Consider the following 19234-nt stretch of genomic DNA (forward strand, 5'->3'; position numbering starts at 1 on the left):
AGATGGACGAATAGGGATGAGGAGCCTGGATGGGGGACCATGGGGGAGAAATATGCTGAACTTCCGTTCAGATTTTCCATGTAATACTGTAGATTATTGCAGTATGTCACTCTTCACAATGTTTGCAGGGCTTTTGCAGGGTCTGTCATGTCTGATTTGCTGTGCAAGTTTTTCACAGCAAACCAGACATGATAGGGCTGATCTCATCGAAACGTTTAAAATACTGAACAATTTGGAGGATATTGATCCAGGCCACTTCTTTAAAAAGTCACATGTAACAAAGACAAAGAGCAACGGTTTCAAGCTCAACAAGCCACAATGTAGGAGAGAAAACAGGAGATATTTTTCACTCACACCGGGTTATATGTCCTTGGAACCGCCTACTCGCCAAAGTTGCAAGGAGCCAAAACATTGTTGCAATTCAAAATCCAGCTGGGTAAAATCGTTAAGAAAAATGATGGGATGTTTGATAAGCCACAGACTTCCTGTCCCCGTCGAGGCCACTAGAGTGAGATGGTAGCCCTCAGGCAAATTCCGGTAAATATGTAAAGGCGTCTGTCTTTTCTGGAAGATAATTTACATACACCATTAAAAAGATGGCCCTAGAAATGACCCTGCGGGACTCCGCTGGTAATAATACACAACTCTACAGTCTCTCTTGTTGCGTTGACACTCCATTTTCATCCTAAGCACTTTACTACCACTCCTGCGTCTTCCCGTAACTTGTGGACTTGACTCATGAGAGAACTGTATCGAAGGCTTTCCGACAGTCCAAAAGTATAAAGTATGCGCACCATTCTCTGTAAAGTCTCATATTTGTCGCCCGGTCATAGATTTGAACAAAAGTTTGTAAGGCAAGATTTGCTGTCCTAAACCCATGCTAAAAGTATGACACTCTCTGTCTATATTCATTTTCGAATAGTGGCACTACACGTGCAGTGTTCTAATGTTCAGGTAATGCTCGTATTTCCACTCGCTTTTTATATATCACAGTAAGCGATCATCTCACCCGCTTCCTCTCTCGGTAGCCATGGAGAAGATCCACTCTGATCGCCAAGTCTTAGTGGTACAGGTTCCAGCAGGCACCTCCTTACTATAACTCTGGTGATCTCAAAATCCTCCAGTGCTGCTTGGTTTCGCACCATCCCTTGCAGTTCAGGCACCTCCTCTTTCTCCATTGCGAAAACTTTTTGGAATCTCCTGCTGACTTCTCCACAGACTCTTCTGAAATTGTCTGTGAATGTTTCCTCACATATCCTCGGCTTCAACACCTGACGTGGCTGTGGCGACGCTTGAGCTGGGACTTTGCTTTATCTTCACTGTAGTTTTAAAATGATCAGTCTACTTCATTCTCACTTCTCGAGTCATAGAACGCTTATCTAGTTTGGGTTTTTGTGGGAGATAAAGTTTTAGATAACGATGGTTCTATGCCTCAGTAGCAGCTGGACAGTTTGTACGTCAACGCTTTCACTACAATATTTTGTGTCTTTTTCTGATGATAGAATGGACCATTATCATGCTTTCTTGTTTAACTAGGCCTCTGCAGCGTCAAAATTTTTAGCCAGTCGGGAACCTTGTGTTATGTTAGAGTCCTACAAATGTACAATATCTATATATAGCATATCAGGGTGTATGTAGGTCAAGTGTTAAGGTGTTGCATTGTGCACTACACAATGTGTTGAGCTGTTTCTCAGTTCTGCCTCTGTGTTGTCCTCTGCTATTGTTGAGGCTTGGATTGCTTGCAACGGTCCGTCATAGTTTGTGCTGCCCTTTGTGTTGCTTGTGTTGTCGCGGTGTCTGGTGTCACTTGTGATGAGGGCTACTGTATGAGGGTAGGTTATCTTGAGGTTATCTTGACATGATTTCGGGACTTTAGTGTCCCCGCGGCCCGGTCCTCAACCAGGCCTCCACCCCCAGGAAGCAGCCCGTGACAGCTGACTAACACCCAGGTACCTATTTTACTGCTAGGTAACAGGGGCATAGGGTGAAAGAAACTCTGCCCATTGTTTCTCGCCGGCGTCCGGGATCGAACCCGGGACCACAGGATCACAAGTCCAGTGTGCTGTCCGCTCGGCCGACCGGCTCCTCCGCTCGGCCGACCAGGTGGGAGCTGTGGGGTTGGTGGAAGGTGGGAGGTGTGGGGTTGGTGGGAGGTGTGGGGTTGGTGGTAGGTGGGAGGTGTGGGGTTGGTGGTAGGTGGGAGGTGTGGGGTTGGTGGTAGGTGGGAGGTGTGGGGTTGGTGGTAGGTGGGAGGTGTGGGGTTGGTGGTAGGTGGGAGGTGTGGGGTTGGTGGTAGGTGGGAGGTGTGGGGTTGGTGGGAGGTGTGGGGTTGGTGGGAGGTGTGGGGTTGGTGGGAGGTGTGGGGTTGGTGGTAGGTGGGAGGTGTGGGGTTGGTGGGAGGTGTGGGGTTGGTGGGAGGTGTGGGGTTGGTGGGAGGTGTGGGGTTGGTGGTTGGTGGGAGGTGTGGGGTTGGTGGTAGGTGGGAGGTGTGGGGGTTGGTGGTAGGTGTGGGGTTGGTGGTAGGTGGGAGGTGTGGGGTTAGTGATAGGTGGGAGGTGTGGGGTTGGTGGTAGGTAGGTGGTGTGGGGTTGGTGGGAGGTGTGGGGTTGGTGGGAGGTGTGGGGTTGGTGGTAGATGGGAGGTGTGGGGTTGGTGGAAGGTGGGAGGTGTGGGGTTGGTGGGATGTGTGAGGTTGGTGGTAGGTGGGATGTGTGGGGTTGGTGGTAGGTGGGAGGTGTGGGGTTGTTGGTGGGAGGTGGGAGGTGTGGGGTTGGTGGTAGGTGGGAGGTGTGGGGTTGGTGGTAGATGGGAGGTGTGGGGTTGGTGGTGGTAGGTGGGAGGTGTGTGGTTGGTGGTAGATGGGAGGTGTGGGGTTGGTGGTGGTAGGTGGGAGGTGTGGGGTTGGTGGTAGGTGGGAGGTGTGGGGTTGGTGGTAGGTGGGATAGAGAGTGGTGGGGGATGGGAGAGTTGCAGGGGATGGGAGGGTGCAGGTGAGGGATGGGTGGCTGGTGGTGAGGGATGGGAGAGCGGAGATGTGAGATGGGAGGACAGAGGTATGGGAAGGGAGAGCGTGTGTATGAAATGACGCGAGAGAAGGGAGAACTGAAGAGTGAGATAGAGAAAGTGGGAGCTTCCACTCGGAAAAAGAAAAAAAAAAGAGAGAGAGAGAGAGAGAGAGAGAGAGAGAGAGAGAGAGAGAGAGAGAGAGAGAGAGAGAGAGAGAGAGAGAGAGAGAGAGAGAGAGAGAGAGAGAGAGAGAGAGAGAGAGAGAGAGAGAGAGAGAGAGAGAGAGAGAGAGAGAGAGAGAGAGAGAGAGAGAGAGAGAGAGACAGAGACAGAGAGAGAGAGAGAGAGAGAGAGAGAGAGAGAGAGAGAGAGAGAGAGAGAGAGAGAGAGAGAGACAGAGAGAGAGAGAGAGAGAAAGAGAGAGAGAGAGAGAGAGAGAGAGAGAGAGAGAGAGAGAGAGAGAGAGAGAGAGAGAGAGAGAGAGAAAGAGAGAGAGAGAGACAGACAGACAGACAGACAGATAAACAATTTATTTTATAGATAATAGACTGGTAGTACCATCTGTGGCGGGTGGTTGGGTTATACTGTGACAATTCACTGTTTCCTTACCTCGTTTTCTTGTCTTCGTTCATTTCATATTTTTGTGTCGTTTCTCTCCAGGTAAAGTGGCCGATTCATCATTTAAATTTCTTCATCTTTCAGAATTATGGAAATGAATGAAAACTGAGGAGAAAATTCCCAATCACGAGAGAAAATTTAAGGTTCCGTTTAAAAGTGGAGACAAACGAGTGATGAGTGATGGTGAGGAAGTGAATAGTGAGTGTCGGGTGTTGTGAGTGCCTCCGACGTCGTCATGGTGGCCCTGGTCAGGCTGGCACCCCAGAGAGAGAGTATAGAGATGAACTAGCAGTTCCATCATTGACCCAAAGGTGGCAGGCAGTCCTGCCTATACCACTAAATAAGTTATTCTGTATTGGCACGGAATTATTAAGTGTTAACGTGATGGATGGCAGCGGAGGGTGCCTGTCGTCCTGTCACTGCTCGCCTCGGCGGAGAAGAAAATCCTCCTCGCTCTATACCTCCTACTCATCATCTTCTACCTCATCATCCTGGTGCCATGGGGGCGCCGAGGGTCGTGAGACGGGGGACCCGCCGCCCACCTGGGTGTACATGACAGTGTGGGTGGCCGGGGTCCTCGTCTACGTCAACGGTCTCACCGGGGACTTCGTGCATGACGACGTCAGCGCCATCAAAACAAACCCGGACGTGCTAGGAACTAACCCGCTGTCCCAGGTGTTCTGCAACGACTACTGGGGCAAGCCTCTGGTCGACCCGCGCTCCCACAAGTCGTATCGACCCTTCACCATTCTCACTTTCAGGTAGGTTTATCCCAGTCTCTTGTCTTCGGGACCAGTAAGTAGCGTACGAGGCTATTAGTCGATTATGAAGGATAATCGGTGGGACTGAACCAGCACACCTGGACTCCTCCAAAACGCGCACTACCATATGGTCCAGTATGTAGTGCGTGTGTCTGGGGGAGATCAGGGAGCCGGTTTGATCTTTCACCCTGGTGGCTCTGTTCACCTAGCAGTATGTAGGTACCGGGGAGTTAGACAGCTGCTACGTGCTGCTTTCTGGGGCCGTGTGTGTGTGTATGTGTGTGTGTGTGTGTGTGTGTGTGTGTGTGTGTGTGTGTGTGTGTGTGTGTGTGTGTGTGTGTGTGTGTGTGTGTGTGTGTGTGTGTGTGTGTGTGTGTGCGCGCGTGTAAGAGTATATGTAGTAGACATAATAGAGGAAAATAGATTGGTTAGAAAGCCGGGGTCCAGGAGCTAATAGCTCGATTCTGCAGGCACAAATAGTAAATAAACCCACACACAACACTCTACATAGCTCTTCCAGCTTCTTCTCTTGCTCCTAGCTGTCACCACAACATTCACTGCTCTTAGCTGTCACCACAACATTCACGGCTCTTAGCTGTCACCACAACGTTCACGGCTCTTAGCTGTCACCACAACATTCACTGCTCTTAGCTGTCACCACAACGTTCACGGCTCTTAGCTGTCACCACAACGTTCACGGCTCTTAGCTGTCACCACAACATTCACTGCTCTTAGATGTCACCACAACATTCACTGCTCTTAGATGTCACCACAACGTTCACGGCTCTTAGCTGTCACCACAACATTCACGGCTTTTAGCTGTCACCACAACGTTCACGGCTCTTAGCTGTCACCAAAACGTTCACGGCTCTTAGCTGTCACCACAACGTTCACCGCTCTTAGCTGTCACCCCAACATTCACGGCTCTTAGCTGTCACCACAACGTTCACGGCTCTTAGCTGTCACCCCAACGTTCACCCCTCTTAGCTGTCACCACAACGTTCACCGCTCTTAGCTGTCACCCCAACATTCACGGCTCTTAGCTGTCACCACAACGTTCACGGCTCTTAGCTGTCACCACAACGTTCACCGCTCTTAGCTGTCACCACAACATTCACTGCTCTTAGCTGTCACCACAACATTCACTGCTCCTTTCACCACAACATTCACTGCTCCTGTCACCAAAACATTCACTGCTCTTAGCTCTCACCACAACATTCACTGCTCCTGTCACCACAACATTCACTGCTCTTAGCTGTAACCACAACATTCACTACTCTTAGCTGTCACCACAACATTCACTGCTCCTACCTGTCACCACAACATTCACTGCTCTTAGCTGTCACCCCAACATTGACTGCTCTTAGCTGTCACCACAACATTCACTACTCCTACCTGTCACCACAACATTCACTGCTCCTGTCACCACAACATTCACTGCTCTTAGCTGTCACCACAACATTCACTGCTCCTAGCTGTCACCACAACATTCTCTGCTCCTGTCATCTCAACATTCACTGCTCCTACCTGTCACCCCAACATTCACTGCTCTTAGCTGTCACCCCAATATTCACTGCTCTTAGCTGTCACCCTAACATTCACTGCTCTTAGCTGTCACCACAACATTCACTGCTCCTGTCACCACAACATTCACTGCTCTTAGCTGTCACCACAACATTCACTGCTCCTGTCACCACAACATTCACTGCTCTTAGCTGTCACCACAACATTCACTGCTCCTGTCACCAAAACATTCACTGCTCCTACCTGTCACCCCAACATTCACTGCTCTTAGCTGTCACCCCAATATTCACTGCTCTTAGCTGTCACCCCAACATTCACTGCTCTTAGCTGTCACCACAACATTCACTGCTCCTGTCACCACAACATTCACTGCTCTTAGCTGTCACCACAACATTCACTACTCCTACCTGTCACCCCAACATTCACTGCTCCTACTTGTCACCACAACATTCACTGCTCCTACTTGTCACTACAACATTCACTGCTCCTACATGTCACCACAACATTCACTGTTCCTACTTGTCACCACAACATTCACTGCTCCTACATGTCACCACAACATTCACTGCTCCTACATGTCACCACAACATTCACTGCTCCTACCTGTCACCACAACATTCACTGCTCCTACATGTTACCACAACATTCACTGCTCAAAGCTGTCACCACAACATTCACTGCTCCTACATGTCACCACAACATTCACTGCTCCTACCGGTCATCACAACATTCACTGCTCCTACCTGTCACCACAACATTCACTGCTCCTACCTGTCACCACAACATTCACTGCTCCTACATGTCACCACAACATTCACTGCTCCTACATGTCACCACAACATTCACTGCTCTTAACTGTCACCACAACATTCACTGCTCCTACCTGTCACCACAACATTCACTGCTCTTAACTGTCACCACAACATTCACTGCTCCTACCTGTCACCACAACATTCACTGCTCCTACATGTCACCACAACATTCACTGCTCCTACCTGTCACCACAACATTCACTGCTCCTACCTGTCACCACAACATTCACTGCTCCTACATGTCACCACAACATTCACTGCTCCTACCTGTCACCACAACATTCACTGCTCCTACCTGTCACCACAACATTCACTGCTCCTACATGTCACCACAACATTCACTGCTCCTACCTGTCACCACAACATTCACTGCTCCTACCTGTCACCACAACATTCACTGCTCCTACCTGTCACCACAACATTCACTGCTCCTACCTGTCACCACAACATTCACTGCTCCTACCTGTCACATTCCCACCCTGAGGCTGTGTCTTCCCCCCCCCCCCCCCAGCGTCTTCCTGCATATCTTATATCCCAAACTTTTTTACACTTGTCATATTCTATATGACCTTAAGAGCAGGTCATTAAGGCCTCGCCTGCTGTTGCTCCACACACCTGCCTCCAGTGTGCACGCTGTTGCTCCACACACCTGCCTCCAGTGTGCACGCTGTTGCTCCACACACCTGCCTCCAGTGTGCACGCTGTTGCTCCACACACCTGCCTCCAGTGTGCACGCTGTTGCTCCACACACCTGCCTCCAGTGTGCACGCTGTTGCTCCACACACCTGCCTCCAGTGTGCCTGCTGTTGCTCCACACACCTGCCTCCAGTGTGCACGCTGTTGCTCCACACACCTGCCTCCAGTGTGCACGCTGTTGCTCCACACACCTGCCTCCAGTGTGCACGCTGTTGCTCCACACACCTGCCTCCAGTGTGCACGCTGTTGCTCCACACACCTGCCTCCAGTGTGCACGCTGTTGCTCCACACACCTGCCTCCAGTGTGCACGCTGTTGCTCCACACACCTGCCTCCAGTGTGCACGCTGTTGCTCCACACACCTGCCTCCAGTGTGCACGCTGTTGCTCCACACACCTGCCTCCAGTGTGCACGCTGTTGCTCCACACACCTGCCTCCAGTGTGCACGCTGTTGCTCCACACACCTGCCTCCAGTGTGCACGCTGTTGCTCCACACACCTGCCTCCAGTGTGCCTGCTGTTGCTCCACACACCTGCCTCCAGTGTGCCTGCTGTTGCTCCACACACCTGCCTCCAGTGTGCACGCTGTTGCTCCACACACCTGCCTCCAGTGTGCACGCTGTTGCTCCACACACCTGCCTCCAGTGTGCACGCTGTTGCTCCACACACCTGCCTCCAGTGTGCACGCTGTTGCTCCACACACCTGCCTCCAGTGTGCACGCTGTTGCTCCACACACCTGCCTCCAGTGTGCACGCTGTTGCTCCACACACCTGCCTCCAGTGTGCACGCTGTTGCTCCACACACCTGCCTCCAGTGTGCACGCTGTTGCTCCACACACCTGCCTCCAGTGTGCACGCTGTTGCTCCACACACCTGCCTCCAGTGTGCACGCTGTTGCTCCACACACCTGCCTCCAGTGTGCACGCTGTTGCTCCACACACCTGCCTCCAGTGTGCACGCTGTTGCTCCACACACCTGCCTCCAGTGTGCACGCTGTTGCTCCACACACCTGCCTCCAGTGTGCACGCTGTTGCTCCACACACCTGCCTCCAGTGTGCACGCTGTCTGCCTCCTCAGGTCCTGTGAGGTTCACATATATTTGGTTATCTCAGTCAGCAGCTACGCAAATGATAACTACACTTGCATTCAGAATTTCAAGTCAGCAATGGTACCATATAAGAATATATCTTGTTATATAACACCGATAAGAATGTGTTAAGCGAGCATCTCATGTCTTGTTCTGTATAAACAATCATGGTATAGATTTTTTTTTACATAGGTGGGTACAGGAACAGGTAACTGTTAACTACTGTTAACAGACTTAAGAGCTTTCCCTTCCCGTTGTCCTGGGTAAGTCTTACTCACTACTGTTCCCTGGAGCACGACCCGCCATTCGGCGGATAGATTGATAAAGAATAAGCTACTTAAAAGGTGGCACGGGCATGAATAGCCCGTAAGTGGTGGCCCTTTTGAGCCATTAAGAGTATCAAGAGCTGATACTGGATATCTGAAGAGGTGCGACTGCACCCTGCGTGACGGGAGATGTCTCCCGTGGTCATTCGGCTAAACAAGTACGCAATTACTGCTGGGTGAATAGGAATGAATAGTTAAGGATTTGAGCCCAGTCAATCCTCCTTTGGTAAACTTTTATATTAGAAATCAGGAAAATAAACGCCTGATATGATTCCAACATTAACTCCACAAACATATGTCATGCAACAAACAAAAAACACTACCAAACCTAACCTAGGTCAAGCATAATATATATATATATATATATATATATATATATATATATATATATATATATATATATATATATATATATATATATATATATATATATATATATATATATATATATATATATTGGAACGACATTAAAGGTAATACTCCGTATCAAACTTTGTTCCCCTTCAAGGCTTTTATAATTGTTGAAGTATCCTCGACTAGGTCTAATGCTTGTACAACTGGTCATGGGTCCCGCACACTCACTTCTGAACTGACATTATCACCTCTGAACCCGTACAATCTCTTCTGAGCCACAACCCGTCCTCAGACCAAGTCCATTCCATCCAGCGGTCGACCCCAATGACGCATTCGGCAATTTTAACATGCTGTTCGTTCAAAATAGAAATTTTCTCAAATATAAATTAATATTATTATATGTTAGCATATTGTGCATATTTAGCCACTGGTTAGGTTAGGTGTTTAGGTTCTGTTGGCGATTATTTGTATTTGTAGTACGTGGGTGAAGCATTTACCAACCCGTCCTTGACTCAAGTTTATTACATCCAGTGGTCGACCACACAGACGCAATCATAAACTTTTAACATGCTGTTCATTCAAAACGGGAATTTTCTCATATATAAATACATTATAATAAATTAGCATATTATGCATATATAGGCATAGGTTAGGTTAGATTAGGTTAGGTTAGGTTAGGTTAGGTTAGGTTAGGTTAGGTTAGGTTAGGTTAGGTTAGGTGTTTTAGGTTCTTTTGGCAATTATTTGTATTTGTAGTACGTGGGTGAAGCATTTATAGCGTTGTGGTTCGAACAAAATTCATAAGCACTTGTTCCATAAGTGTTCGAACATCAGCAGTTGTGAGTCGTGTGTAAACCGTTTTTCATTCATAATCAGGGGGTTTGGCGGGTGCATGGAATCACTTTTGGGTCTTTGTTTGGAGGACGGGCTGTGAGCCGGTACAGTCACCTATGAACCGGTACAGTCACCTATGAACCGATACAGTCACCTATGAACCGGTACAGTCACCTATGAACCGATACAGTCACTTATGAACCGGTATAGTCACCTCTGAACCGGTTCACCTCTGATTTTGTGTGAAACTGTGCTCACCTAGTTGTGCTTGCGGGGGTTAAGCTTTGGCTCTTTGGTCCCGCCTCTTAACTGTCTACAAACTGGTGTACAGATTCCTGAGCCTACTGGGCTCTATCATATATACATTTGAAACTGTATGGAGTCAGCCTCCACCACATCACTGCTTAATGTATGGGAGACACACACACACTGTGTGTGTGTGTGTGTGTGTGTGTATTCACCTAGTTGTATTCACCTAGTTGTGCTAGTGGGGGTTGAACTCTGCCCTTTCGTCCCGCCTCTCAACTGTCAATCAATCAACTGTAACTACTATTTTTTTTTACACACACACACACACACCGGCAGCAGCTCCGAAACAGCTGTCTGACTCCCAGGTACCTATTTACTGCTAGGTGACAGGGGCCTCAGGGTGAAAGAAACTTTGCAATTTGTTTCTGCGTGGTCCGGGAATCGAACTCGGGCCACAGAATTACGAGTCCTGCTCGCTGACCGTTCAGCTATCAGACCCCCAGACCTACCAGACACACTCACACACAAGTGTGTGTGAGTGTGTGTGTGTACTCATCTAGTTATGCTTGCTGGAGTTGAGCTCTGGTTCTTTGGTCCCGCCTCTCAACCGTCAATCAACTGATATACAGATTCCTGAGCCTACTGGGCTCTACCATATCTACATTTGAAACTATATATGGAGTCAGCCTCCACCACATCACTGCCTAATGCATTCCATCTGTTAACTACTCTGACACTGAAAAAGTTCCTTCTAACGTCCCTGTGGTTCATTTGGGTACTCAGTTTCCACCTGTGTCCCCTTGTTCGCGTACCTCCCGTGTTAAACAGTTTATCTTTATCTACCCTGTCAGTACCTCTGAGAATTTTGTAGGTAGTGATCATGTCTCCCCTTACTCTTCTGTCATCTAGTGCCGTGAGGTGCTTTCCCGCCGCCTTTCTTCATAACTTATGCTTATGATTGGAAAATAACTTTGTACCTCTTGGCTCTGAGAAGAGATCTAGGTTTAACTGTCGAACCCACCTGTTGGTAGAGATTACTTCAGCGAACCCATCTGTTGGCAGAGATTACTTCAGCGAACCCATCTGTTGGTAGAGATTACTTCAGCGAACCCACCTGTTGGTAGAGATTACTTCAGCGAACCCACCTGTTGGCCGAGATTACTTCAGCGAACCCACCTGTTGGCAGAGATTACTTCAGCGAACCCACCTGTTGGCAGAGATTACTTCAGCGAACCCACCTGTTGGCAGAGATTACTTCAGCGAACCCCACATGTTGGCAGAGATTACTTCAGCGAACCCACCTGTTGGCAGAGATTACTTCAGCGAACCCCACATGTTGGCAGAGATTACTTCAGCGAACCAACCTGTTGGCAGAGATTACTTCAGCGAACCCACCTGTTGGTAGAGATTACTTCAGCGAACCCACCTGTTGGCAGAGATTGCTTCAGCGAACCCCACATGTTGGCAGAGATTACTTCAGCGAACCAACCTGTTGGCAGAGATTACTTCAGCGAACCCATCTGTTGGCAGAGATTACTTCAGCGAACCCATCTGTTGGCAGAGATTACTTCAGCGAACCCACCTGTTGGCAGAGATTACTTCAGCGAACCCACCTGTTGGCAGAGATTACTTCAGCGAACCCACCTGTTGGCAGAGGTTACTTCAGCGAATCCATCTGTTGGCAGAGATTACTTCAGCGAACCCATATGTTGGCAGAGATTACTTCAGCGAACCCACCTGTTGGTAGAGATTACTTCAGCGAACCCACCTGTTGGCAGAGATTACTTCAGCGAACCCCACATGTTGGCAGAGATTACTTCAGCGAACCAACCTGTTGGCAGAGATTACTTCAGCGAACCCATCTGTTGGCAGAGATTACTTCAGCGAACCCATCTGTTGGCAGAGATTACTTCAGCGAACCCACCTGTTGGCAGAGATTACTTCAGCGAACCCACCTGTTGGCAGAGATTACTTCAGCGAACCCACCTGTTGGCAGAGGTTACTTCAGCGAATCCATCTGTTGGCAGAGATTACTTCAGCGAACCCATATGTTGGCAGAGAATACTTCAGCGAACCCACCTGTTGGCAGAGATTACTTCAGCGACCCACCTGTTGGCAGAGATTACTTCAGCGAACCCACCTGTTGGCAGAGATTACTTCAGCGAATCCATCTGTTGGCAGAGATTACTTCAGCGAACCCCACATGTTGGCAGAGATTACCTCAGCAAACCCACATGTTGGCAGAGATTACTTCAGCGAACCCCACATGTTGGCAGAGATTACTTCAGCGAACCCCACATGTTGGCAGAGATTACTTCAGTGAACCCCACATGTTGGCAGAGATTACTTCAGCGAACCTCACATGTTGGCAGAGATTACTTCAGCGAACCCACCTGTTGGTAGAGATTAGTCCAGCGAGCCCCACCTGTTGGTAGAGATTAGTCCAGCAAGCCCCACATGTCGACAAAGACGTCTACAACCTTCCCCAACCATTGCATGAACCAAAGTATAGGAAAGTCTCTGGAAATAATTTTCAATAACTCCCAGCAACTCCCAGGAGAGTTTCTCTCCGATATATTTATGTGGCTATATTGATGTTAATCTTCAAGGATTAATTAATCAATATCCTCATGTCTGGTGTCATATGGAGCCTTGACACAATGGTGTTATGCGCCAGATTTACAATGTTTTACGTGGAGGACATTTTCTTCCTTGACATATTAATTGCGAGGGGGGATATATATGAGTATAGAAGGAACCATTTATCCCAAGCGGCGTGTCAGGGAGGTAGACTTATCCGAGGCCATATTTAACTCATGCTTGGCTGCCCTCTTATCAATCTTCTGCAACAATAAATTTCACTTATATATTTGGTGGTGTTTTATCTCTGTATAGTTGGCCGAAATAACGCAGGAATATACATTGTTGTCTTCAGTTGTATCATGGAATAATTATTGCGTATCTCCAGGAGAGCATATATCCCAATCTGTTATATAAGTATGTGTATGACAATATATATGACAGCAATGTTACCACAGCAAAATAATATAAATATGAGCTAAAACAAAAATGATACTGCACTAAAACTATATATTTTCTATGATATTAAAACAAAAATGACCTTACTAATTCATCTTGGTTGTTTTTCTTCCATTAGAAACCTGATTACACGGAGGTTTTAAATCCATTAGCTGCTTGATTACTTGTTGTTTTTAAACCAATATAAGTTTAATTATTATCTAATACAACAGATGCTTGATTACCCAACAACCAAACAGTTCTTGAGTGTCATTTCGACATCTGACATTGACAAATATACAAGGACCTTTACCTGTGCCAGCTTCCAGTATCAGTTCCCTCGTTGTCCAGGCCAGTTACCTCGTTGTCCAGGCCAGTTTCCTCGTTGTCCAGGCCAGTTTCCTCGTTGTCCAGACCAGTTTCCTCGTTGTCCAGGTCAGTTTCCTCGTTGTCCAGGCCAGTTTCCTCGTTGTCCAGACCAGTTTCCTCGTTGTCCAGGTCAGTTTCCTCGTTGTCCAGGCCAGTTTCCTCGTTGTCCAGGCCAGTTTCCTCGTTGTCCAGGCCAGTTTCCTCGTTGTCCAGGCCAGTTTCCTCGTTGTCCAGACCAGTTTCCTCGTTGTCCAGGTCAGTTTCCTCGTTGTCCAGGCCAGTTTCCTCGTTGTCCAGGCCAGTTTCCTCGTTGTCCAGGCCAGTTTCCTCGTTGTCCAGGCCAGTTTCCTCGTTGTCCAGGCCAGTTTCCTCGTTGTCCAGACCAGTTTCCTCGTTGTCCAGGTCAGTTTCCTCGTTGTCCAGGCCAGTTTCCTCGTTGTCCAGGCCAGTTTCCTCGTTGTCCAGGCCAGTTTCCTCGTTGTCCAGGCCAGTTTCCTTCGTTGTCCAGACTAGTTTCCTCGTTGTCCAGGCCAGTTTCCTCGTTGTCCAGGCCAGTTTCCTCGTTGTCCAGGCTAGTTTCCTCGTTGTCCAGGCCAGTTTCCTCGTTGTCCAGGCCAGTTACCTCGTTGTCCAGGCCAGTTTCCTCGTTGTCCAGGCCAGTTTCCTCGTTGTCCAGGCCAGTTTCCTCGTTGTCCAGACCAGTTTCCTCGTTGTCCAGGCCAGTTTCCTCGTTGTCCAGGCCAGTTTCCTCGTTGTCCAGGCCAGTTTCCTCGTTGTCCAGGCCAGTTTCCTCGTTGTCCAGGCCAGTTTCCTCGTTGTCCAGGCCAGTTTCCTCGTTGTCCAGGCCAGTTTCCTCGTTGTCCAGGCCAGTTTCCTCGTTGTCCAGGCCAGTTTCCTCGTTGTCCAGGCCAGTTTCCTCGTTGTCCAGGCCAGTTTCCTCGTTGTCCAGACCAGTTTCCTCGTTGTCCAGGCCAGTTTCCTCGTTGTCCAGGCCAGTTTCCTCGTTGTCCAGGCCAGTTTCCTCGTTGTCCAGACCAGTTTCCTCGTTGTCCAGGCCAGTTTCCTCGTTGTCCAGGCCAGTTTCCTCGTTGTCCAGGCCAGTTTCCTCGTTGTCCAGGCCAGTTTCCTCGTTGTACTATCCAGCTTTCTTGTTCTCCAGGTCAGCACTTTATTCACTTTGATTCCTTCTTTTTATAAGGTTCAACTTCGGTGACCCACATGTGGGCAGAGATTACTTCAGCCTTTCGCTTCCAGCACCTAAGCCAAAGAACTGAATAATATAACTGAAAATAGTCCTCAATTTGGCAGGAAGACAGCTGGGATAGGTTCCATCTGGTATATGTGTTAATGTATTGATCATAATCTCCCTCAAGGTCTCATTAATAGTTATTGAGACTAATTTCTCCTGTGAAGATACGCGACGGAACAGCCTCCACGCCTCTCAACAGCAAGCGATGTCATCTTAGGTGATTTACGCATCATTCTCGTTATTTTCTGGCAACGTCGGCTTGCAAGCTCCATCAATTTTCCACTTTTATTTGTCTAAAGGCAAAATATTGGCTACAGGTGACAATGTTATCTCTCTGGAGCACCACAAGTACGCGTCGGACTCATCTTTCGGTCACTACAGTCCTTTGCAACCTTCTGTTGACCAATAAAGATGCTCAACATTTTTAGTTCGAAGTCGACGTCACCAGCGTCTGAATGCTGCCGCCCAGTGATCTCTGTTTTCTATTTCCCAACGGTCTTCCATGCCGTTTCACCACGCCCAGCAGACTCTGATTGGCTGAGCACCCCACAGCTCGCTCCTGACTGGTCAATTTAATTTATCCGCCTCTTGTATACTCCCGCGTCTTTCCAATGCGACCTGCTGGATTTCATTTACTGACTTTCATGGCACTAGTTGCTATTAATTAAATACGAACGCCTTTTGAAATGTCTTTAAACACTAAAACAAAGGATTTCAGAGTTGCAGGGTTGGATTGTATGTTTGTATGACTCAGTTTTCTGAGTGATTATTACAATCTGATAAGGTTGTGAAGGAGATCTCCTCCATGTGATTATACAGAGTTCAGCGCTAGTTCTCGGGACCCGCCTCTACAGCCTCTGGTTGACTAATGCATTCTTTCCAAAGGTCTCAAATATTTTGTTTAAAATATTTATTGAACTTGCTTTTGTCTCCTCTCACAGCGCCTGTATTACTTTGTGGCTCAGTATGAAGCTATTTTGTGGCTCAGTATAAGGCTATTTTGAGACTCAGTACGAAGCTATTTTTTGGCTCAGTATGAAGCTATTTTGTGGCTCAGTATGAAGCTATTTTGTGGCTCAGTATGAAGCTATTTTGTAGCTCAGTGTGAAGCTTCATGAAGCTATTTAATGGTTCAGTGTGAAGCTATTTCGTGGCTCATTATGAAGCCATTATGTAGCTCAATATGAAGCTTTTCCTGACATCTCTCAGACTCTGTGCGTGTGCACGCACATGCGTATCTAATACAATTACTTTCTTTGCCTGTAGGATTGACCTAATAGCTCTTGGACCCCGCATTTCTAACTGCCGTTTGTCTCTCGACCTATGTTTCCTTTATCATATCTTCTCTCTCTCTCTCTCTCTCTCTCTCTCTCTCTCTCTCTCTCTCTCTCTCTCTCTCTCTCTCTCTCTCTCTCTCTCTCTCTCTCTCTCTCTCTCTCTCTCTCTCTGTATATATATATATATATATATATATATATATATATATATATATATATATATATATATATATATATATATATATATATATATATATATATATATATATGTCGTACCTAGTAGCCAGAACTCACTTCTCAGCCTACTATTCAAGGCCCGATTTGCCTAATAAGCCTAGTTTTCCTGAATTAATATATTTACTATAATTTTTTTCTTATGAAATGATAAAGCAACCCTTTTCTCTATGTATGAGGTCAATTTTTTTTTATTGGAGTTAAAATTAACGTAGATATATGACCGAACCTAACCAACCCTACCTAACCTAACCTAACCTATATTTATAGGTAAGGTTAGGTTAGGTAGCCAAAAAAAGCTAGGTTAGGTTAGGTTAGGTAGGTTAGGTAGACGAAAAAACATTAATTCATGAAAACTTGGCATATTAGGCAAATCGGGCCTTGAATAGTAGGCTGAGAAGTGCGTTCTGGCTATTAGGTACGACATATATATATATATATATATATATATATATATATATATATATATATATATATATATATATATATATATATATATATATATATATATATATATATATATAATATATTTCTCTCTCGCACATAGACACACGGGACACAAGCGGGACCAAAGAGCCAGAGCTCAACCCCCACAAGCTCCACCAGGTGAGTACACACATCCTCAGGACGCAGGCTGTAGGGATGGTCTAACTCCCAGATGCTTATTTACTGCTAAGAAAATAGCATCAGATGACAGAAACTCTGCCCATCTGTTTCTGCTTCAACCAGGAATGGAACCCGGGTCCTAAGACTACGACCTCAAAGCGCTGTCCACTCGGCTGTGCGTGCGTGCGTGCGTGCGTGCGTATGCATGTGCAACTAGTCAAACCACTTTGAAAATTGCCGCGTCATTCTACAAGGTAAATTCTAATCTTAATCTTTAAGGGATTTGTGAAATGGCCTTCCCCCAGCTGACTAGTCAGCTGATAATCCGTACCAATCTCATCTGTGCAAGATTGGCTGTCAAATCTTGGGATCAGATTGGCATTATTCGCTTCGAGACACGAGCTATAGCTGCCCTTGTTTCCCCGAACACAGCCCCCAATATTTCCAGAGTCAGCTGGGTATGAACTTCACGGCGTTCACACTTGGGTAAACTTGTCAATATTGGTGTGTTTACTGACAGCTTTGTGAGAGGTAGCGCCACTGCCGCTGCCTTCACTGACAGTTATTGCTGCTCCTCTTGCAACAATCTCTCTTGAATCAATGACCACAAAAGCCGTTCATTTACATCTTAAATAAATAGTAGGAAAGGTTTCACAACATAGTTTCACTGAGTTGTTTTTGTTTAACAAATTTACTGTTAATATTTTCCAGTATTTTGGTGTTCCTGGTCAGGAGCTTTACGGTGACCGTCTGCCGGTGTGCGGAAATGATGCGGTCTTCACTGGAGCCGTGTTGTTTGTGCATTGTTCAGCGCCTTGAGCAGTATGTTGTCGTCCTGCCTGTATATTGAGAACGTCTGTATATATTGAGAACACACGCTATTCTCTCTACGATGCCCTGGTTAGAACATATTTCGCACCGAGAAGAGTTCAGGGTGAGGCTTAAAATTGTCCCTTGCTCCTGGAGTTTTCTGATGTCCTCCAGGAGGGAGTCTTGGGAGCCAGCTAGGGTACCATCATCCAAAAACCAGATGTTAAGCTCGCTGGACAGGACCTCTGTGACTTGTTTGATGACTAAGCAGAAAAGGAGAGGAGCAAGGGGGTCACCCTGTTGAACGCCTTCTCGCAAGTCAATTTCATATTGATCAAAAAGTAGATTTAGATCCATACTGTAGCATGAATGTACAAAAGGGAAGAGGGAAGGGAAATGACTATGAACCGCACGGAGTACAGCATCCCTCGGCACCAAATTGAAGGCATTTTATAAATCTAGCTTGATAAGGGCCTTCTCGTCTGTGATGTTGGCAACGAGAGCTCGAACTGCGTGAGCTGCCGCCTCGCACCCTTGTGGAATGCTGAACCCGAGCTGTTTTGGCTTTAGCATGGTGGCTGCTGCCTCGCTAACTGTTCTCGCAGCAGCCTTAGCGACGAGAGGCCGGAGGGAATTGCCCACAGCTATTAGTCTGATCCCTCTGACCTGTTTCTTTACAGCACAGAGAGATGCTGCAAAAAAGATAGGTCTTATGGTCTCTGGTATGTTGCTAGCTAGACATGTGTTGGTGAATCTGATTAGTCCCACCAGGAGGCTCTGTGCAATGTCACCCAGTGCAGTGTTGATCATTTGCTTGATGTGGTTGGGTTTTAGTCGTGTGAACCCACCTGCTGATCCTGTTGGGAAGGACAAGGCTGCTCTATGGACCACAGATTCTGCCACCCAGAGACGCTCTGCTCCAGTAGCCCCCACTTGTAGAATGTCGCCATCACTAGGAGCTCTGGGTGGGTGATTTTCCCTTAGGGCTTGAGCTGTTGTGGCATCTCTGTCAGCAATTGAGTCCACACTGGTGATGACTCTTATTGCTCCTATAGTGTGTGTGTGTGTGTGTGTGTGTGTGTGTGTGTGTGTGTGTGTGTGTGTGTGTGTGTGTGTGTGTGTGTGTGTGTGTGTGTGCGCGTGTGTGTGTGTGCGTGTGTGTGTGTGTACTCACCTATTTGTACTCACCTATTTGTGCTTGCGGGGGTTGAGCTTTGGCTCTTTGGTCCCGCCTCTCAACTGTCAATCAACTGGTGTACAGATTCCTGAGCCTACTGGGCTTTATCATATCTACATTTAAAACTGTGTATGGAGTCTGCCTCCACCACATCACTGCCTAATGCATTGCATCCGTTAATTACTCTGACACTGAAAAAGTTCCTTCTAACGTCTCTGTGGCTCATGTG

At 47.4% G+C, this 19234-nt stretch overlaps 1 protein-coding gene across 1 annotated transcript in view; it reads left to right on the forward strand.

Moving 5' to 3' along the window:
• LOC123749362 (protein O-mannosyl-transferase TMTC1-like) overlaps positions 1 to 19234 on the forward strand; it is a 589924-nt gene that overhangs the window by 174668 nt on the left and 396022 nt on the right. Inside the window, 1 exon segment of the mRNA XM_069335441.1 lies at positions 3709 to 4385. Coding sequence (XP_069191542.1) covers positions 4009 to 4385 — 377 coding nt within the window. The 5' untranslated portion in view covers positions 3709 to 4008.

The sequence above is a fragment of the Procambarus clarkii genome, chromosome 4 (genome assembly GCF_040958095.1).
Source record: "Procambarus clarkii isolate CNS0578487 chromosome 4, FALCON_Pclarkii_2.0, whole genome shotgun sequence".
Taxonomy (NCBI): Eukaryota; Metazoa; Arthropoda; class Malacostraca; order Decapoda; family Cambaridae; genus Procambarus; species Procambarus clarkii.